The sequence below is a fragment of the Prenolepis imparis genome, unplaced genomic scaffold (genome assembly GCF_030444845.1).
Source record: "Prenolepis imparis isolate NDT839.2.m4 unplaced genomic scaffold, iyPreImpa1.0 SCAF_9, whole genome shotgun sequence".
In the NCBI taxonomy this organism is placed as follows: Eukaryota; Metazoa; Arthropoda; class Insecta; order Hymenoptera; family Formicidae; genus Prenolepis; species Prenolepis imparis.
In genome coordinates, this window is record NW_028141167.1 from 14,719,551 (window position 1) to 14,747,019 (window position 27,469).

Genomic DNA, 27,469 nt, shown 5'->3' on the forward strand with positions numbered 1-27,469 from the left:
GGACGTAACATACGTTTAATTGGAGGCTCGTCCGGGATTGAAATATGCGATCTTTGGGAATAGGAATGAGTAAAGGGACTAGAAGCACAACGAACAAAGACGAAATAGACGAACTTTACAAGACCGCGTTAGAAACACCACACAGAACACGTGAATCTAAATCAAAATTCACAACATCTACACCTCGACACGTACATTTTTTAGGAGATTCTAATTTAACCGAAATAAGTGAATTACCCGACGAATCCGACCAAGTCGAATTTATTGACTCAAAAAATCAGATTTTCAAAATTAATATCGATAATTCTAACGGCGAATCCGGAGGTCCACCAACAAACATGGCTAACGCTAATCCTTTCGCCACTTTAAAATACGCGGTCGAAGCCGTTCCCTTTTTCGACGGTAGTAACATCCCACTAAATTATTTTATTGAGGGATGCGAGGAAGCAAAATCTATGCTCCCTAAAGAGGCAGAGTGTCAATTCGCTAAAGTTATAAGAACGCGAATAGTGGGGGAGCGCGTCGTACTAAACAAGATCAAGATTTTAATACCGTAGCTGCATTAACAACGTATTTGAAAAAAATTTACGGTCCCTCCAAAAACGTCTACCAATTACAAGGAGAATTAGGTTGCGTTTATCAGAAAAATAATGAAGATGTCGTCACTTACGCGAATCGGGTTAAACTTCTCGGAAAACAAATACTAGAGGCATATCGAAGCTCAGGGAACGTCATGCCTGAACAAGATATAAAAGCAACTATAGAAACAGATATGTGTAAATGCTTTATTAGAGGACTAAAACCCGAAATAGAACAAAGAATAGCGCGAGACTTAAACGTACAGGAAACCGTGGCCGACGCGTTAAAAATAGAAAGAGAGCTTCAACAAATGACAGATTTACGACAAGGCGCTAAATCAAGTCAAAATTCACCGCTACCCGTTAATCTATCTCGAGAAGTCTGCCAAATCTGTTATAAAGAAGGGCATGCAGCAAGTAGTTGTCGAAAACTCACTCAACTTTCACCACAAAATCAAAATCCTTTCGGAAACACCGGAACGGATATTTTAATCTGTCAAATTTGTAAAAAAACGCGGGCATAGCGCAGATAAATGTCGGTTACGCGACCCACGATCTTGACAATCAATTAAAGTAATTCAGGAAAAGGTCATTACTTGTCAATTATGCTCTAAGATTGGTCATAATGCATAATCATGTCGACAGAATAACTTTAATCAACAAACAAATAAATCTTCAGTAATTTGCCAATGGTGCGATAAATCCGGTCATTCGGCTAATAATTGTTGGAAGAAACAAAATGAACGCAATACTAATATCGTGTGTCAAACTTGTAACAATTATGGTCATATCTATGGAAATTGCCGCTCTAAAATCAATCCAATACCAACGCATAAAGACAATTTATTCTGCCGATATTGCAAAGAACAGGGCCATCTTCTCGATACATGTCAATTACGAATTACGAGTAACAATCGCCGCAAAGAAAAAGAGCAGGGAAACTACAACGGACCCTCGACGTCGGGTGTGAAATCGGGGGCCGAGCGGACATCACATCCATCCGCGCAGCGACAAGCCAAGTAAATAACTACGAACCCGAAATCTGGCCTGTAACTGTAAGCCTCGACAAACATAGTCGCGTGCCTACGGTGCAGGTTAAAATCGATAAAAATACCACTCAAATAACTTTTATCTTAGACACGGGATCCGGACCAAATATAATCAAAGAAGATTTTGTGCCCAAAGATACGAATATTAATTATTCAAATCTTTTAAAATTAAACGGTATAAACAATTACCCTGTTTATACCCTAGGAGAAATTACACTAACACTCTTTGAATTACCTGTACTATTTCATATCGTGGCCAACGATTTTCCGATTCCACAATCCGGAATATTAGGAAACGACTTCTTTAAACAAACTATTTCAAAAATAGATTACGCTCAAGGACATTTAGACATTTCCGGAATTAATGTGCCTTTCTTCTCCCCAGAAACCATAACAGTATCTCCAAGATCGGAATCACTATTTTTCGTGAGGATAGGGAACCCTGAGATTAAAATAGGATATATACCGAAATTAAAGATAAAACATGGAATTTTCCTAGGAGATACTATCGTAGAAAATATTTCTGGAAAAGCATATTTATATATCATAAGCACTCTAGATGAAGAAGTAGAAGTTCGGGTACCGACACTCCGTTTAAAACCATTGAATGAACTATTTGACGACGATGTCGAAACTATCGATAATAAAGAAGGGTCAGATAACGACCGGGCTAACGTTAACACGGACCACGAAGAGGAAAATTACCAAACCTCTTTCGATAATTCAAAAATCCTTGGAAAGGGAAGTTACCAAACCTCGCCTGAAAATTATGATAAATCAAAAATCCTTGGAGAGGGAAGTTACCAAACCTCTCCTGAAAATTATAATAAATCGAAAATCCTTGAAGAGGGAAGTTACCAAACCTCTTCTCAAAATTTCGATAATCCAAAAATTATCGGAGAGGAAGGTTATCAAAACCTCCCAAAGAAAAAAAATTCTAGAATTTCGGAGGAGAATTTCCAAACCTTGACAGAAAATTCTAGCTCCGTCGATTGCGAGGAGGGAAGTTACCAAACCTCATTTCACAATCTTCTTTCAAAAATTCAAAGGATCTTTTATCCTCTCCAAAATTCACATTTTCGAAAACTAGATTATCTATTAAAAATGATAATAAACTAGAAACCTCTCAAGTTACTATGGAAAATCTTCAAGAAGAAGCTCAAAAATATAATAAAGATATTGAAAAAATAAATAATAAAACAGTCAAGAATAAAAAAGGACCGTCTCCAAAAATCTCAGCATCCTTATTTGACAAATTTCAAGAAATTATAAAAAATTTCCCACGAAAACGAAAATTAAATCATAAAGAAAAACAACAAATTAATGTAGAAAATATCGATCTACATAACTGCCTAGTAGTTTCCGAAAAACCGAAAGAAACTCGATTCATTCAAATTATGGAACTACTTCGGTTAAACCATCTAAATAAAGAAGAACAAGAGAATGTACAAAAATTAATAACAAACAGCTAAGATCGATTTTATGTTCCTGGAGAAAAATTGACCACTACTCACGTTTTACAACATCAAATAACCACTACAGACGATCGACCAATTAACACTCGTCAGTATAGATTCCCGCAATTACACAAAGAGGAAATAAACAGGCAGGTAGAAGAACTGTTAGAAGGAGGCATCGTAAAACCGTCTCAATCACCTTACAATACGCCTATATGGATCGTGCCAAAGAAAGAAGACTCGAAGGGAAACAAACGCTGGAGGATGGTTCTCGATTTTCGAGCGCTAAACGACAAAACTATCAGTGACGCTTATCCATTACCCAATATCGTAGATATATTGGATCAATTAGGAGAAGCACAGTACTTCTCCGTATATGATCTAGCCTCCGGATTCCATCAAATAAAAATGGATCCTGCCGATGGCCATAAAACAGCATTTACCACTCCTTTCGGTCATTATGAATTCGACCGGATGCCTTTCGGATTAAAAAATGCTCCCGCTACCTTTCAACGATTAATGGACCTAGTATTGACTGGATTACAAGGAGAAGAATTATTTGTCTATATGGACGATATTGTTATTTATGCTACCTCTTTAGAAGAACATGAACGAAAATATAACGCGTTAATAGAGCGACTTCGTAAAGCCAACCTAAAACTACAGCCAGACAAATGTGAATTTTTAAAAAATGAAGTAACATTTAGGACACGTAATTAGCAAAAATGGAGTAAAACCAGACCCGAAAAAGTTAGAAGCAGTACGACAATTTCCAAGATCCAAAACACCGAAGAACATTAAACAATTTTTGGGACTTGCAGGTTATTATAGACGATTCTTGTAAGTTTGCAAAACCACTCACCACCTTACTGAAAAACGACACTCGCTTTGAATGGACAGCCGTACAAGAAGAATCATTCGAAATTTTAAAAGAAAAATTATGTGAAGAACCTGTATTGCAATATCCTGACTTTTCGAAACCATTTATCTTAACCACAGACGCATCAGGAATAGCAGTAGGAGGAATATTATCACAGGGAGAAATAAATAAAGACCGACCGATCGCGTACGCTTCTAGAACCCTCACCGATAACGAAATAAAATATGACACATACGAAAAGGAAGCTTTAGCCATAGTATATTGCGTCAAACATTTTCGACCGTATTTATATGGGAGAAAATTTACCTTAGTCACTGATCATAAACCATTATTATGGTTTAAAAATGCTTAAGACGCAAACATGCGAATATTACGCTGGAGACTAAAATTATCAGAATACGATTACGATGTCGTACACAAAGCCGGAAAAACTAACGTAAATGCAGACGCATTATCGAGAAATCCAATAAAGCTTGAAAAAATCGATTGTAAACTAATAAAAGAAAGAAAAACCTTAAATCCAAACAACCCCGAAGATGCAGAAATAATTTCAAAAATGTTAGAAGAATCAGATAGCGAAGAAGAAGAAGAGGAAGACGATTTTCATTTATATCTCTCAGATAACGAAGAACCCATACCTGAAGCTAATTCTGTCGAAAATAATAACGATTCTATACCTTTTACATTCGAAGAAATAAATGAACCGACCGTAATACAAACTACAGAAAAAGTATTAATACACGATCCACCTAAACAAGACAGAATACAGACAAGAAGCCAAACTGCAAAACAAAGTAATAAACAAAAAAACAATTAACAAAGAAAATAATATTGAACAGGTTGAAGAAAGAAACAATATATCAGACAACGCCGAAAAAAAAGGGAAGACGAAGAAGACATTATTAATCAAAAAATGAAAGAAAAAAAAGCGAAACCCAAGATTATCGAAAATAAAATAATTAAAAGCAACATCATAGATTCTCGTGAATTGTTATTCCTACGAAAAGATAACGTAGCATATTTTGTTGACACCCAAGGAAATCCTTTAGACTCCGGATCTCAGAAACTTTTCGAGCGAAACGAACTACCAAATTTAGGATCCCTTACCTTGGGCGAGGCCAAGGCCATAAAATACAAACACTACTATCACATCGCGCTACCTGTTAGCGACGAACAACGAGTAGGCCCTACGGCAACTCTCGATCACATAGTAAAAACCATGAAAAATTTAAATAACATAACGAAAAATTTAAAATTAGAAACAATTAGCATTGCAAAAACCGACTTTATTAATAACGTCCCCTGGAACAATATCAAGGCACGACTGCAATTAATATTCATTAACTCAGCAATCAAAATAATCATTTGCAATGGACAAATTAAATATCCGGCGAGATCTGCGTTCTGTCATAATCGACGAAATGCATTGTTCACCAACAGGAGGACACCACGGAGTAACTAAAACATATAATAGAATTAAACATAATTATTATTGGGAAAATTTAAAAACAGACGTTCAAAAACACATACAACAATGTTTACAATGCCAACTGAAAAAACTCGTTCGAGTTAAAACAAAACAACCAATGATAATCACAGACACGCCTGGTACCTCGCTTGATAAAGTAGCTATGGATATCGTAGGCCCACTACCTAAGACCGAAAGAGGCAACGAATATATCTTAACACTATAAGATCAGCTAACAAAATATTGTACGGGGATACCGCTACCTGACCAAACCTCAGAAACCATTGCGGAAGCCTTTGTAGACCGTTTTATTTGCGTGCTCGGAGCGCCAAAAGCTATACTTACAAATCAAGGAAGAAATTTTATTAGCGACTTAATGAAGAAAATTGCCAAATTATTCAAAATACGAAAATTTCGCACAACAGCTTTTCATCCTCAATCAAACGGATCATTGGAGAGATCACATCACGCACTCAGCGAATACTTAAAACAATACGCAAACGAGCAAAAACAATGGGACAGATGGATCGGATTAGCTATGTTCAATTATAATACTAGCGTACACGAAGCCACAAAACACACTTCGTACGAACTAGTTTTCGGGAAAATAGCACGAGTTCCGTCAAATGAACTTCTCCCACCTGAAGATAAATTAGCAAATTATGAAGACTATTTAATACATCTTGTCACACAACTTCACACGATTCAACATAATGCGCGCGAAAACGTAGTAGCAGCAAAAGTCAAATAAAAAAAATATTACGATAAAAAAATAAACCCTTAGACCTTTAAACCTGGAGATCAGGTATTCTTGTTAAAAGAACCGAAACCAGGTAAATTCGGAGACCAGTATACCGGACCTCATGAAATTTTAGAGATATTAAATAAAAATAATGTAAAGATCAAAATAAAGAAAAACAGCCGCATAGTACATCCTAATCGTCTACGAATATCGCACATCAAACCAATATCTAATAATAAATAACCAACTTTCAGATGGTTCTCGGAAGTCCCTCGACTCAGGAGATTAACCGCACTATTAATTATTCTATTACAATATTTACCTCACACTATTGGAGTAATAGGATATGACTGCGGTTCATCATCTGCTAATCTGACAACGTTATCCTTGCTAAATACCGAAGAATCCGATATACCTCAGAGGAAAGTAAATTCAACTCAAATTTACGTACAACTACTGCAGATCAATGAATTCGAAGCCGTTCAAGTCGTACAATGTAAAATCGAAATTGATAGACTAATCAAAAAGTGCGGAATGTTTTCTCACACCTTGGATGTACTTAACGGAAAATACTCATACATAGAGGAAATAAACCGCGAAACCTGTAAACGAATGCATAATCAAGGAGACTATCGAATGGGAACCACATATATAACAGGAATAAAATCAAATTCAACCACGGCACGTCCAATAACTTTGGCCGGTCACATTGACAACGACGGCTCATGTTATGGAGGAGCGTACTCCGACCCCTACGGAACATGGGCAGAAGTTGTCGTAATAGGAACTGTAACAATTACAAGATTATACCGCCGACGTACGAATAAATACCAACAGAGTACAACTTAGATCCGGCGTCACGTGCGAATTCAGTTCAACACATTGCGTGGACGTTGAAGGAAGAGATACCTACTGGGAAACTATACCCGTAGGTCCTTGCAAGTTCAATAATTACGGCATATTATATGAAGGATACGCTCATAAAATAGTCGACGACGAACAACATCAAACGGTTTATTCTCTCACCACACAAGAAGTGATATTCGCTCTTACCAGCAAAGGAAAGCAAGAAGATTGCGGATACTCTCTCGTACGAACAGAACATCCTAAACTAATGATTTTCGAAACAGTACTCGGAACCGTCATCTTTAAAAAACAATCACGCATCTCAAACCTTGATATCTTTACGTACATGAATTCGAAGTTCGTCTACGAGAAGCATATCCGTACACAAATCAACCAACTTTATCATGATATTTTACTTCAACAATGTAACCTGGAGCAACGCATGTTACAAAACGCCTTAGCCATAGCCACACAATCTCCTGATATCTTCGCAAGTCAATTGATGAAAGGTCCCGGTTATATGGCCCTACAAGCCGGCGAAGTAATACACATAGTAAAATGCGTACCTGTCGAAGTTACACTCGCCCAAACAGACCGTTGTTTCAATCAATTACCCGTACTCCGGGAAAATCGAACATATTATTTAACACCACAAACTCACATATTATTACGACAAGGTACACAAACTACGTGTAATACGTTAGCACCCGCCATGTATCAGTTGGGAGATTCCTGGTATAAATTTATGCCGAGACCGGTGGATACCATACCGCCCATTATCATGAAACCTTTAACCAAACCGGTATGGAAATACATCAGCTCAGGATCATTGGCTACTAGCGGCATATACTCAGAAACGGACTTAAAGGACCTAAGAGACCATATAATGTTCCCAGCTGAACGACCTGCAGTTCTTAACACCTTGGCAAGAGGAATAATGGGCAGAACAATCTCTCTAGAAGAAGGGTCGATTTCCAACTTATTAGACGCAAGAACCATAGAAAAAATAGCAATATCCGCTTGGCAAAAATTCTGGAGTAAATTTTTAATTTTTCAGCGCGGGACTGTTAGGAATATACATGGCCATTAGGGTCGTGAAATTAATATTAGATACCATAGTCCATGGCTACGCCCTACACACCGTATATGGGTGGTCCTTATACCTGATAGGGGCCCTATGGGACTCCCTGACCAACGAAATCGAAACCAACCGCCCCAGACAGTGAAACGCTTGAACTCCATAACGGTGAAGATAATACAACGACAACAGTCTATCCCCTCCTCTCCAGAAGAGAAGATAACACTTATTCCCTCGAACTCAGGGAATCCAAATATTGAATTACTAATACCAACCTTAAAAAAATAACAATCAACACCGTACAACTGCTGGAAAAACCAACGTTAATATAATTAAAAATTTTTCCTACAGAGAAAAATGGATATTCAATATTTAAGAACCGATCTCCTCACACGCAACCGCCTAGAAGCGACTGTAATAAAAGTAAAGTCACCACACCTCTTTTGGATACAACTCCAAAACAGCGCAAAGGATCTAGAGAACTTAGAAGAAGAATTAAAATTCAGAATGGACAGAAAATCCTCATACCTCCATTTATGGCCGAAAGCCATGCAAATAGACCTAAACGTCGCAATTAAAGAAGGCGACAGTTGGAAACGAGGACACCCTAACAATTAAAGTCATCCTAGGAGATTGGGGACGACTCGTACAGCGACGCATGTGCGACGTATTCATACTCGAGGACAGATTCAAAGAACTGACTTGGCAAGCGCTTCTCTGTGGATTAGCACACACAGAACCCGTCGAAGAAACCAAAACATGGCCAATACTAACTCGAAAAATATGTCAGACAATGCTCGAAGGCAATAAAGGATGGATAAACATAATTAACCCCCCACGGGATGGAGCGGCCTTCGTAAAATTAGAAATTCAATCAAGAAACCACATCTTTCCTAATTCTGTATACAACGTCAGGGACACACTGATTCAAATGGGACTCGCAAAAATCAGCGCTCAAACCGATGCTAATGTTAATCCATCCATATAAATAAATATATACATCCTATAAAATTACAACATAATATAATCCACTCTTACTATCAATTATATATTTAAGACCATAAGGCATACCGCCGGATTTCTCCATACATAAAGACAACAATTTCATTACCACTTCAACATATTAAATATAATATCTACTACAGAAATGGAGATCCAGTACATCGAAACGGAGTTCCTGACTCGCAGTCGCCTAGAAGTGACAATACTGAGAGCGGATTCACCACTCCTCTTCTGGGCACAATTAAAAAACGGCGAAGCAAACCTCCAAGAGATGGAAGAGGAGCTCAAGTTTCGAATGGACAGGAGAGCAAAATCCTTATATATTTTACCCGAAAACATGAAAGAAGAAATGGATATCGCAATCAAAGAGAAAGAAACATGGAGACGCGGCTTCATCAGAAGCATCAACAAAACTACCTGGATGGTCCAGGTAGTACTAAGCGACTGGGGCAGGACAACCTGGCACCACGCGAACGATGTCTACATCCTGGAAGATAGATTCAAAGAATTGCCATGGCAGGCCATTATCTGCGGGTTAGCCTATACCAAGGCCCCCACCAACAAAACCACTTGGCCCAGGAGGACACGCCACTTATGTCAACTCCTTCTAGAAAAACAACAAGGATGGATTAACATAATCCCTTGAGACAAGGAGCGGCACTCGTAAAACTACACATGAAAACCGACAGCGAGTTCAACACAGCATACAACGTTAGAGACGTGCTTGTCAAACTAGGACATGCAGAACTGCACACAAAAATCACAGCCGACGTCGAACCCGCCGTATAAATGAAAACATATATATATATATATATATATACGCATATATATATTCATCCGTAATCTTAAGTTAAACTATTGTATTTTCTTTATAACCTCGTATACTCTATATTATTCATATGTTATATTTCGTTAAATACCTTCCCTTTATACATATATAAAAACAAAAAAATTATATATAACCTTAAGTACATAAAATATTGTCCTTTTTTTTTAACCAAGTTTATATTTTACCAACAGTTTCATGATAATAAAAAAGGAGAAGGAATTTACTATATATCATCTTATTATATACATATACATAATATCCACCCTCATGTTTTAGTTTAATATTCCTCATAATCGTGAAGGTGGAATCATTTTCCATTCTATAGAAAAACTACCTGATCGTCAGTTCCAGTATAACAATGCCAATATATCATCAACTCCAATGGACTCCTGAAATAACAGAAGAAATACGGCAAAAACCCATCGACGGCGTGAGACCACAAGATCACTCTGAAACTTATTTAAAATTGATGGAAATCCGATGTGTCATACAAGCACGGGGGAACATCTATCAAAATACTGAAGACTACTCTAAAATCTGCCAAGAATGTTATAATAAAATACCAACCAAGGAGGAGTATATGACACTACCACCCCACAATCTAGTCCATAAGGACTCAGCAGACAACCAAACAAACTGCACTAAGTGCGAAATAATAATCGTACTAATAAAACCTGCAGAAGAACGTATCGAATGTATAGAAGAATTTCTATACGTCAACTACGAACCTGGTAGACGGATGGGGCCAAGCTGTGTTTCCCAGAAGGAAAGAAGAACGGTAAAAGGAAAAAGAGGGAAACAACCATAAATCACTATCAACGATCAGGCAGTAAACCGCGTGTCATTTCAAAAATATTTCACACCTCCTACTTATCGATATGGACAAATAAAGGGAAAAAGATTCCACGCGCACGAAACGCGTCCTTACAAATAAAATTTAAAAAAAAATGTAAGAAAAGAACGAAAGAATAAGGAAGGGGTTTTGGTGGTCGCCTTTTTCTTTCCTCCTTTTCAAAAAAGAGATACATGTTAACTAAAGGAAGCACAATTAACCAACGGGTTAAATGTGATTCTTTCTACCGATATTCACAAATCGCGGCAAGAAAAGAATCGAAAATTTTTATTTCTTTTTTGCAAATGTTGTGTTACACCCCCAACATTTGTCTAAGACGGGGGGTGTTACGTCCTGTGGACTGCACGATTCTTTTCTCCTCCCCGATTTACGCAGATTCGCGTTCCGCGAACATATTAATTATAAGACCGAAATTAGTTATAAGAATTAAACGGAGAAAGACAGTGATTGTGAAACAACTCGACCGGTGAGATTACGAAACCTACACTTTGATCAATAAGTCATAGGTAATGTTGAAATATCACGATCGACACACGCTATCAGCGGACTAAAGATCAGAATTAGGAAAGAACCCTTCATACAAGAGAGCAATACGTTGAGCAAAAGGGATTAAACACCGAACGTATGACTATGAGTTACAAGAAAAGAAGACGCCCTTTGCCCTATAAGAAGGGCAGACGAATAGTATAAAAGCAGCGAATCTTCCAAGAACGCTCTCGTTAATTCTGCCTACGTCGTGGCAGTTACGCACTTCATACTGGATCCTCGCATTAAGCATATATTGTGACCATCGGGGCTCAACAACCAGCTAGTCAACCTTCGCCCACACCACTCGAAGGAACCATCGATCCTGAGGATCAACCTATAGCTGCCAACCCGCTCACCAAATAATATACAGCCAATAGTGAGTACTCTCATTCTTCTACGATCACGGAAGTGAATAAATCCCCGGAATCGCGACTAAACCTAATAATCCGTAGTGGAAATCGCTGCCCGTCGAGCATTGAAACGCGCTCTCCGATTGAAACGGGACGATCAAAAGCCAACGCGAATCCTCAACCGCCTCATAGCACATCACTACGACCTGCACGATTCGCAGGAGTTCCGAGAGCGCTTTCTATCGTCAGGTCCGAAATCTCCGCTCCTCCTTCTTCTCCTTTCCGTCCCGAGGTCATCGACCTCACTGACGAGTCGAATTTCATATCAACGTTACACACACACTCATATATAATTGTTTATACATGTCCACAAATTCAAATGTCTAATTCTCCGAATATTATTAAGATTTTATTTTTTGAATAAATGATAATTATTTACATTACGCGAATTTAAAGTCTTATTTAAACCCCTGTGTTCCTTCCTATATCCCCCGAGATCGCACAAGGTCCTATCCCGCGTAAAAGGGATTTAATTCCCTTACCGAAAAGGTAAGTACCGACGAACGGACCCCTGAGATAAGCCAGGTAAAAGCGACTATCCAGTCGTTGACCTGCAAAAGGGCCAGACAGTCCGTTCGATCCGAAATCACTCCGATTTCGGGAAAACGCTGTTACGACCTTCGAGCGGCCTTTCCTTCGTGCAGGCCAGGACGTAACAAAATCATGCACATCAATTATGATAGGCAGTCGCTTGATCAACCGGATTTGAATATCAGTCAAAATGTTTCGCGCAGCACAGCTGAGGCCGTACGGAACGCTTATAACGATGTATATTTGTCGGAAAGAAAGCCAACGGTACCGGAAGACGAACCGGAAATGACAATAAGTCTAAAACACGAGCAGCCTGTTAGCTTTCGCGCCCGGCGACTATCGTATTCGGACAAAGAGAAATTGAACGCCATTCTAGATGATTTGATTAAAGAAAAAATTATACGAGAAAGTAACTCTCCGTACGCAAGTCCGATCGTCTTAGTGCATAAGAAAACCGGCGATCTGAGATTATGCGTCGATTACAGGGAATTAAATAAAATAACAATTAAAGATAACTTTCCGACGCTTATAATTGAAGATCACATAGATCGACTGAAGGGAAAAAAGATTTATAGTTGTCTTGATTTAAAGAACGGATTTCACCATATTAAAATGCTACCTTTCTCTTTCGCGACAATGTTGGTCACGCAAGCTCATTCCATAGGAGGTATAAGCAATTCCCCTACCATTTATATATATTCTAAGCCTCTTTCTCACTTCCCGCCTTGGAGCATCCGAATTAGAATCGACCCTATCATTACTAATCGATTCATAAAAAACATGAATTTAAAAAGTTCTTAGACAATATGATCGTGATTTTAGAAACTTTTTAGAAAATATAGAAAATGAGGTATTATTATTTTGTAAATATTTTTATAACAGTTAAAATTTATATAAACAACGTTGAAAATTCATACATCCTAGGATATTTAATCTTTTTTAATATTCTTAGTTTTTCCTCGAAATTCTACAAACTTCGTGAAACGCTCGCACTATAAATCGCACTATAAAGCAATACGTTTGTCGCTTCCTTATGATTCCAAAGATCAATCACACGAAGAAACTTATGTTTAGTCTACATATAATATATACGATATAATACTATATAATTTAAATAACATACGAGTCATATCTTCAATGTTCTAAGCACTGACATATCATGTCAAGGAACTTTGAGAAAAAAATTCTGCACGCGGAAACTTCATTATCACTCTGTGCTGTGAATGAAGAAAGAAAATCTCTGCAATACCTTTAGCTACCTAATCTCTTCGGCTGCGGCAGCTTGCAAATGGCATTGTGGACTGGCATGGACAGCCAGCCGGCCAATGCGATTCCGATCGAGTCCGACATTGTCACGATCCCTAGAGAGGCCTCACGATCCGCTTTCGGAATCTACAAGCAAGTTAATTTTACACAATCGTAGAAAATAAATCGCCAAATAGAAAGTATGACTGAATGAATATTTTTTCCTTTAATTTAAAACGTAAATTCTAAAAATATTTAATGGATTTAACTTTATATTTTTGGATTTACATTACATTATTTAATGTAATATTAAAATTGTTTCTTTTTTACAATAGCTTCATTACCTCAGATGATATCCGAAAGAAAGTGTTCACATACGCCCCGCCACCAAGTAGACCCTCCCACAGTACAAGGCCGAAAACGATCCATATATTTGGTATATAATAGAAAATAGTTTCAAGGAGGAGAATTACGACGTTAATGAACTGAAAAGAATAAGTTTTTAGAATAAATTTCACGAAGACGACATATAATTCGTATTTTTGTCTAATCTCTTGAGTATATTTTATTTTGTATAATTACCTGTAACAGGGACATAATCCAAATTTTATCAATCCTAACTATGTTTACCGATGATCTTGAGAAAAATACACCTATCTGGTAATCCACTTGGAGCCATCTGTATTGTTCATGTTGTTTCAACCAAATACCGTCGAATTCGATGAGCTCGTACTATAAACGTATTACTCACTTTAGGAGAGACCGAGTTTGGTTGATACGGATTTTTTTACAAATTTTTCAATTTACTTTTTGCTGTACAAAAACGATCTATAGCAATTATCCCAGCATTGCTGTGTATAGTAATTAAAGTTAAAAAAAGGGATAAATAAAAGAATAAATAAAAAAAAAGGATTGGTTTTCAAGAGATCAACATAATTAAAAAAAATTATAAGCTAGAGTTTTTAAACATCATAAATTCCGATATAATAAATAGATTGAAAAATATAATAAGAAATATAGCAATGATATTTTTAGTTTTGAATGTTATATATGTCAAATGTCTACTAATTCATTAACATTATATATTTACACAACAATATTATAAATCTTAAAACAGTGCTACTAATTATAATTTTTTTAAAAATTGAATTTAATAATCTGATCTATATATCAACCAACTTTGGTATTCTCTTAATTAAACTTAATTAAAATTAATCGTAAAATTATAATTTCTAAAATAGTCTAATGAGCAATATCATTTCATAAACAATGCTCAACGATGTCATTTATCTGCATATCTCTCCTTTTTTCAAATAAAAAAAAATAAATTTATTTATCTTATCCTTTCAACAACAACTATGAGTTAATATTATGACACATAATACTAACAGAAAAAAGAAGAGATGATTTAATAAATATACAAATAGATTTAATTGAAATAAGCAAATACATGCTTTTATCGGTTTAAGATAGCGAGAATGTAATGAAATTGTATACCAGGCCTTGATTGATGAAATATTCAAAAAGGTAAACTAGTCCGAGCGGTATCATGTACTTCAGCAAGCCAGGCACCAAATTGATTTTGTCCTTGATGCTCTTCTCGGGAACCTTGATGATCTGCTCTTGACTCTCGACACCGGTCTTGATAATTGATATTCTGGTGTGCGTCGGATGTTTGAGGATATACCAGAACGTGATCGCTTGCAAAAGTGGCACAATTAACATGACCAACAATGTGTTCTCGATAGACAATATCGTAGCGAGACCGGCGTAAGATAAGGCACCGATCACTCCGGCGCCGCCTGTTCCCGATGACCATGTCGAAATCACCTGTCTACAAGAAATTTTTAACTACGTTCTAATTTATCAATAACTAAGAAATTTATAAAAATAAATCAAAATATATAAAAAAAATTAAATTCTTTATTAAAAAATAAAATATTAAATTTATATTTAATTTATAATTTTTAATTTTCATATTTTTATTATTAAATTATATCTGAATTTATAGATACATATAATATATATTTATACTATATACGCGCACATCTTTCGTCTAATTTTTCTTACATGTCAATCGCTCACGATAGAGTTTATTACATTTTCAAACACATTAAGAAATTTTAAAGACCGACTCATACATTATCTTATCATTATTTTTCTGTCACAACTGTCTGAATATCAAATACTGCGCTTTTTATTACTCTGGAAATATAATCATTGCCGCAGCAAATGACACTCTTTCAAACATGCTATTTCAGAACAGAAAAATCTTCTAAGATAGTTTATCTTAGAATTTTTTATCTAAGATAGTTTATCTAAGATAGTCTATCTTCTAAGATAGTTTATCTTAGAATGTTATACATATATATTCAAATATAGCAATTCAAATACAGTTAAAAATAATTTTTTCAAACACAAGAAAAGGATGATTATTTTATTTTGTGAGTTTCCGGCCTTTCAATTGCTCTATCAAGTCATATATATTGAAGAGAAATAGAGAAATTTGTGATTAAAGTTGCAAAATAAAGCTATTTTAATGTATTTTATTTTAATGTTAATTTATAACTACTACATGTATGGCATGCTGATGAAGTTTTAATCAATCAATATTAAATATTAAATTAATATTAGTACAATAAGTTATAATTGAGATATTCACGATTAAACTTAATTTATTACGATAAAATTGTGAATTAGATTATTTAGAATCTACAAAATATTTTTCAATGTATAAACTTGAGAATTTTTCAGGTTGCAGAATTCAATGTCAAAATTATATAACAAAATTAACAATAGCGAAATCAAAATTTATAAAACTGTCAGATTTTTTATTAATATTTTTATTTTTTATAATCAAAATAAAACAAAGTTTTTTTGATAAAATAATTTAAAATTTGAAATCATATCAGCGTAAAAAAGCTACAAGAAATGTAGTTACTATGTAGTTACTCTTTTTTTATTGACCTGTATAATCAATTTCTGATTTAACAAGCATGAATGAACCAAAAGATTTGCATCTAGCGTGAACACTTGATATTATAATGTAAACAATATATGACTTGCATGGCACTTACTTGGAGAACTGATTGCTATAACTGAGTATAGTGACCTCACCCAAACCGGAGGAGAGCGATGTTACGACGACACCCAGAAGGGCGAGCCATTCAACATTGCTCAATGACACCATAAGAAATCCTGCAGCGGAAAATAACACACAGGTAGCCAGTCGAGCACTGTAATTAATGAGTCAATTAATCGATTAGCATTTCGACTGATAATTGGGATCCGATCGCTTACACAATCGCGGAAGTCTTATATACAAAGTTCCGAGTTGTCAGCCCCAGCCTTATATGATCTTTGCCGAACAGATAAAATTTTAACAAAATATATACTATATACATATGTATACAGAATGGGGTATTTAAATGGGAATTTCTAAATATATAAAAAATAAGAAGAAAAATAAGAGAGGTGACATGTGGCCTCGAAATCGCGGACTGATAGGTAAAAAGTCCCAGGTTCGAACACAATTCAATCCTAAACACCCTATATGCTTCTTAAGAGGTTTTTGGAAAAGGATTGTGTGGAAAGAGGAGAAGGCGGTTAAGGGGAGAAAAAGAGGATAAAGAAGAAGAGGAGATAGGAGAAAGGAAAAAAAAAAAAAGGATTGTAGATATAAGATCGCTTATGGCCCGGTTAAAAGAAATTAAAAAGATTATTGTAAAAGATTCGGGTACGCTTCTTGCAAAAAAGCGCCTTGTAACCTCAAGGGAATCAAAATAAACGTTATTATAAGAAGAAAAATAAAAAGCAAAATAAGAAGAAATGTTTTAGACAAAAGTTGTTGGGTTTTAAAGGCGATGCATAGTGGTACTATTAGTTTGACTTTCGGGTAGAGGTGTCAAGGTGAAATAAAGCTTAACTTTATATTTTTTAATGGAACCCTAATTCTTTTAAACACCTACGTTTATAACCCTTTTCATGACAAATTCAGTGATTACACACTCAAGATCATTTGAGGTCAAATGAAGCAGAATTATATATTATACTCGTATTGTTCCCAATTAATCACTAATAAGAATAAAAAAACGTATTATATTCTGCACAAATTGTTCATTTGTAGTGCTCACGTTGTAGCAGATGAAACAAAAGACAAAAATATATATATATATATATATACTCACTGTACTAGAAACGGCAAAAATGGCGCCGTCAACTTAATCGCCAGTGCTGGTAGAATATCTGCCAAAAGTATGGCACCGGTCGAAACTGCATTGCACGTGCGAATCCCTGTCGTATTTGTGGTATTTGTCTGTGGCGTGATATCCTAGAAAAAAAAGAACAAAACAAAAACACTATCAATTCAGTTGCAGATATTCTTTTATTCAAAATAAAAAAATCTTTTTTACGTCAAAATTCCATAGCAGCACGTTTTACAAATCTCATTTTTTCTCTTTTTATTTAATATATTTCTTGTTTCATTTAATATATTCAATCTCATTTTATCTCTTTTTTTTTAAATTTAATTTTAATTATTGCTTGTACAATGATAATCTCTCTGACTGCTTTATCAATGAATTGTTTTTTCTCGCATTAAAGGATCTGATCGAACGATATAAATATCATCACGCGATAACTTTTCTCGTTTAAGGTCAACGAATAATTATAATCCATGGATCATTACTTGTTATCTTTAGCGCGCGAATGTTTGTAAATTAATTTGTGACGTACATTGACGTAAATCCAGATGTAATCAGTTCAATGTAAAGGCACTTTTATTCTCTCGTATGTGTCAGTTTATTAATATTGTCATTAGAAAATTTTCCACGGAGATACACATTTAATTGCTCATCAAACTAATATCAATATAAGAGTCTTCAATATAAAAATCAAGACTTATCGATTGATACGCGAACAGTTAAAAAACACATCGACGGATATTGCATAAAACCTAATATTATTATCAATTGACATTTTGATCCACGCAATTCTCTATTAAGTCCATGTCAATTTAGTTATTTTTGCATAACTGCGTTGGATTTATTTCAACAATAAAAATGTTTCCTACTTAATTTTAAATTAATATTATTATTTAAATTTAATTTAATTTAAATTTAATATTTTCATTTTAAATTAATATTTACATCTTATTAATCATCAAAAACATTTAAAAAATTTATATATACATTTAAATAATTTATATAATTATAAAATAATTAAAAATTTAATTTATTATTAATTTATGGTTAAAAAGAGGCAAGAGATAATTTATTTTAAAACTTTACGGCTTACATACAATTATCATAAGAATACTAATTTATATATTATAGAATTTTTATTAAAATAATATTTCAAAATATTTCAAAATAAGTGGAAAGAAAACACGTCAAGTCGGAAGAATTTGGTTTTCGAAAATTTATGACAAATAATTATTTTCTTATGCTATTAGCTTGTGTGCATTTCAAATAAGAACATTAAAAATTTCATTAACTCTTAAATCTATCGGAATTTAAAAATCAAATGACTTTCACTAGTGCGATCTATTTTTTTCGATCATATATATTCATCAGTCATATATGTATACATATAGAGTCATATATAGTTCCCTTAATTTTTAACAAAGTTTTAATTTAAGAAATTTCAGTATATAATTCTTCCTACATTACACAAACGCAAAATATTACATTACAGAAAAATATTTTAAAAATTCTAATTTTAATATTAAAATTATTCTTTTGTTATTTCTCAATATTTTTCATATGTTCTACTCCCTATTCTAATTCAATTATAGGATATAAAATTCGATAAAATGTAATTATAAGTTCATTTCCAAGATTTTCCTAATTTAAGCCTCAACCTGTTCATCACTTTTGACAAGAGAAAAAAGACCTGGTCTACAATAGAGTCGTAAGTCATAATATTCAACTGTAATTGGTCAATTTCTTACGACTTACGACTTTACAACTATATTGTAGACCAGGCCAAACATATGAGAATCGTTGCTATACCTTGTCACCGAACTTGATATTGAGGATATCATGGGCTGCGCTGAGCATCACAACGTAGCCATAATTGTTGCACAGACCCAGAATCCAGAAAGCCGCGAGATTGCGCCATCGTGTCTTCTTCGAAATAGCATCCTCGTCAAAGGTGTCTCCAGCCATATTCAAATTATTCTTATCCATTTCGATAAGATTAGTCTCCAAAAAAAAATGGTATTTATGTTCTCTCTTCAGTCGCTTTGTCTCTGTCCCTTTTCTGTTCTAATTCTCTTCTTGCTGCTCAACTAACTGTCCTTATCCTTTGCCTTTATCCCTCCCTAAACAAAGCATGTGCTACGTTGCTTCTCTCCGGTCCGTTTCTCTCTCTTTCTTTTCTTCTATCTTCTTTCTTCTGTTTCTTTCTCTTTCTTACTTTCTCTTTTTTACTATCTTTTGCTTCCCTTGCTCCTTTGCTATCGCAGATACCGCTTCTGCTTCTCCCACCACAGCTTCACTGCAGCTGCCTCTTTGTTTAAGAACAGTTCTACACAGAATTTACTATCGTTAAACTTACTTTTAATTCCCTTCTTCTACTGTTTTCCGTCGCCAAAGACACATACACGTGGCACTGTCCACTTCTCCTTCAATAGAAGGACTTTCCTTCGATATTAAAAATTCACACAAATGCACTTTTTATTTTATATATATATTAGTGCATCACTATTTGTCATTGTTGATAAATTTCAACTCGCATTTTTCGCTATCTCGATAAATAATCCACTTTTCAATTTTCTTGTTATTTTAAAATCACATACTAGACTTGACTTGACTGAAAATTTGAAGAACGAGCGAAAGAGTATTATATACTTCGCCAATTAATTTTAAATGTCTCTTGCAAATGGCTTCTTTCTTCGTTTGCGTAAGTCGAGTAGATTTTTGGAACAATCAAGCGGCACTGATTCAACTAGCGAGCTATAAATAAAAAAACCAGCGCAATGAATTACTAATAAATTAGTATTTCAGAAAAATCACTTCAAATTTAGCGCGCGTTTAACGTGTTTTTATATAATGTACATAATTCGAGAGAGATAGAACTGAAGAATACACTACATATATCTATATATAATTTATATTATAATTAAAATTGTTAAAATTATTAAAATTAATAATTTACATATTTATTATGTCGTGTAAAAAAATATTATTTTTTATATTAAGTTTTTTTCCATAATTTTTAAATATTACAACAAAATCATATTCAGCATCATATTCGGATTATCATTACGTCTAATACGCTATCCACACACACACACACACACGCGCGCGCGCGCGCGCGCACGTACGCACGCACACATATAAACACACACAATCATTGAGTTAAATATATTTTCTATAGTTTTTCAAGATCGGTGTTATCACATGGTTTTGCACGAATTGACACGAAAGAAGTTCATCACGATGTGTTTTATTTGTTGAATTTAGCGTTTTTCGCTGTGCAATTTTTCATAATACAATATATATATTACGAAATATATATTTTAAAAAATTAGCATAAAAACTTTATTTTTTTTGAAAAAAAATTATTTAGTATTAATTCAAATTAATTTCTTTAATAGAAATAAAATGACAAATGACAAAATACATTAATTTTAATATTATTTGCAACAGAACTTTAGCAGCTTTCTCTCTCAACTTTAATTTAAATTTTTCTTTACATTAAAAAAGAGAAATTCATATACAAGGTGTCGCAGAATTTTCGTATCACCTGTTAATGACAGATTCCTGGGATCACTTGAAGGCAATTTTTCCTCAGCAAAAATGTCGAGGCATCAATAATTTTCGAGTTATAAGCGATTGAAAATAAAGGGTTTTTCGCAAATTAAGCCTTGTGGAAATAAAATATTAACAAAACCACATTCTTCAATTAATTTCAAGTAGAGTTTACTTTAATAGAATTATTTTAATTTAAGGCTTAGTTACAAAGATACATGATGGCAAAAATTGAGAACATGCAAAAAATAATAGCCTCCCTCGACATTTTCGCTGAGGAAAAATCGTCTCCAAATGATTCCAGGAATCTGCTATTAACAGTGATCCGCTAATTCCGAGACACCCTGTATAATTCGTTATTAAGAAACTAATTATATTGTATTCTTTTATTATAATCTCTATATCTCTATATCGTGATACTCTTGATCGTAATAGCCTTTCTATTTATTTTGCAAAGCGATCTGCATCGACGATTTCTGATTCTGATATCCATTTCGTGCAAGAAAACATCTTATCGCGACTCGCATCCGCCATAGATAATCAATTAAACAATTAAATCGATTGCAGCATCAATACTTTTTGACACATTGCGTGAGTAATATATGTAATTGACATGATATTTTAAACGAGAGTCGATTGCACCTTGACCCATCTTCGACAATATTCAGTCAGTTATACATCGACGTCATCGCGCTGAGAAGTGAAACTATTTAATTGAATCCAAACCGAGTCGATTAATTTAAAATTTAATAAATCATGTGATAAGCGCAATAAAAATGTTTCATACTAAATTTCTAATCTACGATCTAGAATTTACGATTCTAAGATCACTTATTATCAATATCAATATAATGCATCCATAAAATATATGCGTAATATTATTATAGTTTAATGATAACATAGAAATATTTCATTGATCAATTAGAACGAAATAATAAAAAAATTTATCTTTATTTTTATCTTTTGAAACAAAAGCCTACTAATTGATTAAATACAATAACCGAGTCCATAATGACGACTTATTGTTAGATAAGAAATAGATTAGATTGACTATCTCTGTAGATACATGTGTGTAAGAATTTGTGGCTTTTATTATTCTTAATTGTTAGTGTCACCAATTATTCTAATAAATTTCAGCGTATAATTCATAAAACATTTGCATATTTAAATATCTTATATAATCTATATCACATATACATATAAATGCTATTTTAATAATGGTATTTACTTATTTGCCGAAAAAAAGTATTATTACGAAAATAGTACAAAACCAAATTAGCGTTAAATGTGAATTTTTTGGTCAAATCAATAATTAAAAGGCTCTGTAAGGATCAAAATTATTTGGAACGGGGGCTAATAAGAGCCAATAAGTTAAATAAGATGTTAGGAAATAAAAGAAAGTGGTCTTGTATGATGACCGTTGTTTATTAACGAAGTGTTAAATAATAAACAACGGTTGTTTATTAACGAAATGTTAAATAATAAACAACGGTTATCATGCAAGACCACTTCATTTCTTTTATTTCCTAACATCTTATTTAACTTATTAGCTCTTATTAGCCCTCGTTCCAAGTAATTTTAATTTTTTTGGTATTTAAATAAAAAATAAGATGATTGTTTTTACGATGCCAAACATACCTAATGTAAAACAAATACTTGAATAAAAGCATACTATCCTGTGCTAATTTTTGAACACACAGCTCAAATTAGATTAAAAATAATATACGCAAAAATGTGTGCTGAGATAATTAAAGTTTTATAATAAATATAAAAGATTCTTACTAAATATAAATGCAAAATAATTTTAAAAAATAATGCAAAATGTGACAGTTTGAGTTACATAAAGCCTATTATAGAATTAAATAATATTTGTGTGTGCGACAAAGATATTTATATTTTATTTTTATAATTCTTAAATCAACATAAGATACTCACAATGAAATTTGTTTCTAATTTTGAAGAGCCTATTGAGAAACATATCACACACAAAGAATTTCTTATACAATATTAACTCTATTGTTATCACAAACACAAATCACAGTATCACAAAAACGACAACACACGATTTCAAACAGCTAATTGTCAAAATCTCTCGCAGCATTAGTTCGAAGAATGTTTTCCACTTACTATCCAAAAAATTGAAAATTTATATATGTAATTATATATACAACTATATATAATATAAATTAGAAAATAGAAAGGCTATTCGAGCCATACGCGGATGTCGGTGCGTCGATTCCAACGAAAATTAATTTTTCGTTGAAATTAACTAATTGTGCTTGGTACACCACCAAGACTTTTATTTGGGAATAAATCCATACTAGATTTTTAATTCCCATATTACCCTCTAACCCCCCTACAGAATTAACCTTAGTGGTGTACCAAGCAAAATTCGTGCCCCGTGCACAATTAGTTAATTTCAACGAAAAATTAATTTTCGTTGGAATCGACGCACCGACATCCGCGTATGGCTCGAATAGCCTTTCTATTTTCTAATTTATATTTGATATATAGAGAGCCGTTATATTCTTAGTGTATATATAATATATATATATATGTATATATAGTATATATAAATTATGTATACTATAGTTATATATAATTTTGCAATTTTTCAAATATAATTATATAACTATATAACTGTATATACTTAGAACGTTCACGAAGAATTTTTGCAACAATGAGAATTACTATCAAAGTTTGATTGCGCGATAAGCAAGGATAAGAGCAACACAATATCGTAGTTGCCGCGACGAGTTCCAGTTTCGGAATGAAAATTCTCGACAAGAGAGAGAATCGACACGTATACCGATGTACAGCGCGACTACTCGACAGAATCGGCAACGGAATATCTCCTCCTTTGCTTGGAAAGGTTCAGAGTGTTCGGAACAAGAACGGTCGCATATTAAGTCGGCCTTCGACCATCGAGCTGATTAGAAATGATAAGTTGAAGCTGATAGCATTAGTTAGATAGTTGAGAAAAAACCTTTAAAAAAAGAAAAAGACAAATTTAATTTACTTAAAAAACAATTTTGTTTTAGATAACAGTGCAATAAAATTTTGCTAATATATACAATATTATCTTGTATTATATTTATTTGTTTATTTATTTTTTAGTAAATTTTGTTACAAGAGAAACTCAACACATACATTATAATATTTAATAAAATAAATGCATATAATGTGGTGTGTTTTTAAAATATTTTAACTCGAAGAATGTTTGATCTTTGTTCCTAAAAACAAAAAATTTTTATATTTGCAAACAATATAATAGTTATTGTGTATGCATAGGTATGCGCTACAGTTATAAAAATAAAATAAAAATTACTTTTCTAATAATAAACATTTATAAAAAATGCTAATTCTATGTTTCTAACTTATTTTTGCGAAGTATTAATATCAAATTTAAATGTACATATTACATTGTAAAATTGCATAAATATAAATGTTAACGTTCATAATAAGAAAGTTATTTTGCTATGCTAATTACCTATATGTGCATTTAAAATTTTTATATCTACAATCAATTTATATATTTCGTTGTATATTTCAGTGTGTGTGAGTCACATTTATATACTAATAGTAGAATTCAAATTACATTTATATAATTTGAACCTTCTACTAGTATATAATTTAAATCTTATTGTTATAAATACTCACAAGTTAATATTTTTCAAGTATTGATAATATGATATATCTATATCCCAATATTTGTATTTGTAATAAGTATAATAAATAAATTAATGATATACTGAAGTGTGTGTGTGTGTGTGTGTGTGTATGTAGAATAATTTTTTTCATATCAAAGTACTCTATTAAAATTGTAATAAATATTTTAGATGCACACACACACACACACACACACAAATATAGTATATTACTATACAACATAGTCATATCATAATCAACACTTTAGAGATATTAAATTAATTATAATTATACTAATTATAATTTTTTTTAAATAAATATATTTTTCTTTAATCTATTTTCTGTGGAAAATTAAGTGACTATTTTATTGAAAAAAGAATGATGAAAAGAATCGACTTACTCATATTTTCGTAAAAAGCAACTGTTCTTAAATGGAATCTTAAATGACATTTGATAAACGGTTTATTATCACCGATAAACAGTGCTTTATTATCACTGATAAATAATGATTTCAATTATAAGTATAACATTGCAAACAGTAAAATCTCACTGAAAGAAATATTTTTCTATAAAACTTATATTTAAAGATTTATTAAAGATGATAATTTTTAATAATTTACTGCATATTTTTATTATATAATTAAAAACATTTTTTTTTTTAATTTGCACTATTTGCTTCGAAGTTATTCACTGTCAATATTTACATCATATATGATATCTTTCCAAAGACTTTGCAAAAATGTTCATTAATATAAAAAGTTTATTAAGTACAATTTATTATATAAATTTAGATTATTTAATTTATCGTTTTAAAATAAAATTTTACAAGAAAACAATGCAAATCTAAAGAAAATAATTTTTGTTATTGACAAATTTATGTATTGTTCGAGATTACGGGATACTAACGACTATACAAATTTTCCCGACCCACACACACCACACTTACACTGCTTACAGTGCTTGAGTAAGTTATTACCTGAACTCCGAGTTTCCCACGCATCGACGGATATTTATCGAAAAATCATAGCCAGACTCATTTTCCATACCTCGAGATCAGCCAGACTGCTTTTTTAGTAAGTTTTATATAATAATGTTAAGTAGTACAAGAAGTTTCATGACTGCGAAAATAAGTGCAACTCGTTTTTATATTTTTCACCCATCATCGAACCCAGCGGAAAAGCGTTGCCAGACTGGCGATTTGTTAATTAGCATCACTAATGGAACAATTCTATCGATATATTCACTGACTGCGAAAATAAGTAAAAAATGTTCACTACCTCCTGTACTATAAGGACATTTATGCGATCTGAAAACTGTATATATGCATTAATAATTTTACAGTGTTTTTGAGTTTTAACAAGAATTTGTCGAAATATACTAAAAAGCCCGTATTTCGCAGCGTGTTAGATTGTTATTTAATAAAACCATTTGCTTTTTATTATCTTTACATATGCAACGCATTTATATACTTTATACAACTTTGACAAAGATATGAATTTATTTATACGAGGGTAAGTCAAAAAGTAAAGGGACAAATAAAGAAAAACACATTTATTTTAACCTATGTGGAAAATTTACATATCATTTTTCGACATAATCCCCACCAACAGTGCTTCTTTTAATAAACCGAAAAGATGAAAAGAAAAAAGAAAAGAAATACTACGAGAAAAAAAAAAGAAAAGAAATACTACGAGGAAAAAAATTTTCTTTGGATGAGAAGGTCATTGCAGTGATGCATAACTGGCTACGCACCCAACCCAAATCTTTCTTCCAGGATGGAATACAGAAGCTTATTGTTAAGCAGTGGATCAAATGTATCGATGTTGGTGGGGATTATGTCGAAAAATGATATGTAAATTTTCCACATAGGTTAAAATAAATGTGTTTTTCTTTATTTGTCCCTTTACTTTTTGACTTATACCCTCGTACATGATAATATAAGTATATATAAATGAATAATTGTTATGTATCGCATTCCTATTATACAATTCCGTAATGTAGACCTTATTAAATGGAAATGTATAATGCTTTGTTTTAAAATTAATCTGTATAATTAAATCACTTAAAACAGCTATTTTGACAGACGTTTTAAAAACATTCATTATAACTTTTAAAATAATATTTCCCGCAATTTCCTGGTAAAATAAGCATTGTTTCCTTCTTATTTCAACCTTAAATAAGGTGGCAAAACATGTTTTACAGGTTCCCTTTTTAGGCGAAAAATAATAACTTTTGCACTCCCTCCTTTATTTATCGTTGGCGGGGATTCAAAGCAGATTCAAGTTTTAATTAGCAGAGATTCAAACCAAATTCAAACTTACTTAGCGAAGATTCAAACCGTGTAGTTAGATGTCGTCGTTGAAATAACCTGCAAAACATAACCTCTAATAATTAACTGTCGAACAGATATATATAGGGAACTAGCTAGGGAACTAGGACGACGAATACGCTCAACCGATCTGGGGCTCAATTCTGTACACGCGTATCGACACATAACGCTGGGTCCACAATAGGTGATTTAAGCCCTAAGCCTTAAGAAGTTGATCAATCGCAGTCAAGTATGAGGAGAAA

At 33.2% G+C, this 27,469-nt stretch overlaps 1 protein-coding gene across 6 annotated transcripts; it reads right to left on the minus strand.

Moving 5' to 3' along the window:
* Positions 1 to 13,088: 13,088 nt before the first annotated feature.
* Cln3 (CLN3 lysosomal/endosomal transmembrane protein, battenin) lies at positions 13,089 to 27,243 on the minus strand. Of its 6 annotated transcripts, none has more exons than XM_083046819.1 (9): positions 23,942 to 24,115; positions 23,186 to 23,376; positions 19,508 to 20,452; positions 17,684 to 17,826; positions 16,574 to 16,732; positions 14,994 to 15,330; positions 14,079 to 14,228; positions 13,841 to 13,981; positions 13,089 to 13,643 (listed from the first exon to the last, which is right to left on the minus strand). In XM_083046819.1, exons 3-9 carry the CDS (start codon positions 19,682 to 19,684, stop codon positions 13,503 to 13,505), a joined length of 1,248 nt encoding a protein of 415 aa, XP_082902945.1. In that variant the 5' UTR covers positions 19,685 to 20,452; positions 23,186 to 23,376; positions 23,942 to 24,115; the 3' UTR covers positions 13,089 to 13,502. The 6 variants fall into 6 exon arrangements, with proteins under 6 accessions (XP_082902945.1, XP_082902947.1, XP_082902944.1 ...); XM_083046821.1 differs by having other exon boundaries at positions 23,186 to 23,214; positions 23,901 to 24,115; XM_083046818.1 differs by having other exon boundaries at positions 23,901 to 24,115.
* Between the last annotated feature and the right edge of the window lie 226 nt (positions 27,244 to 27,469).

Bases quoted from the DNA above. Each gene is read 5' to 3' on its own strand.
- Cln3 (XM_083046823.1), bottom strand. From the start codon at position 19,684: ATGGATAAGAATAATTTGAATATGGCTGGAGACACCTTTGACGAGGAT. The intron at 15,331-16,573 runs GTAAGTGCCATG...AATTTCTTGTAG, and splicing joins TATAGCAATCAGTTCTCCAA to ACAGGTGATTTCGACATGGT. The intron at 13,982-14,078 runs GTAATTATACAA...TATTCTTTTCAG, and splicing joins GGATTATGTCCCTGTTACAG to TTCATTAACGTCGTAATTCT.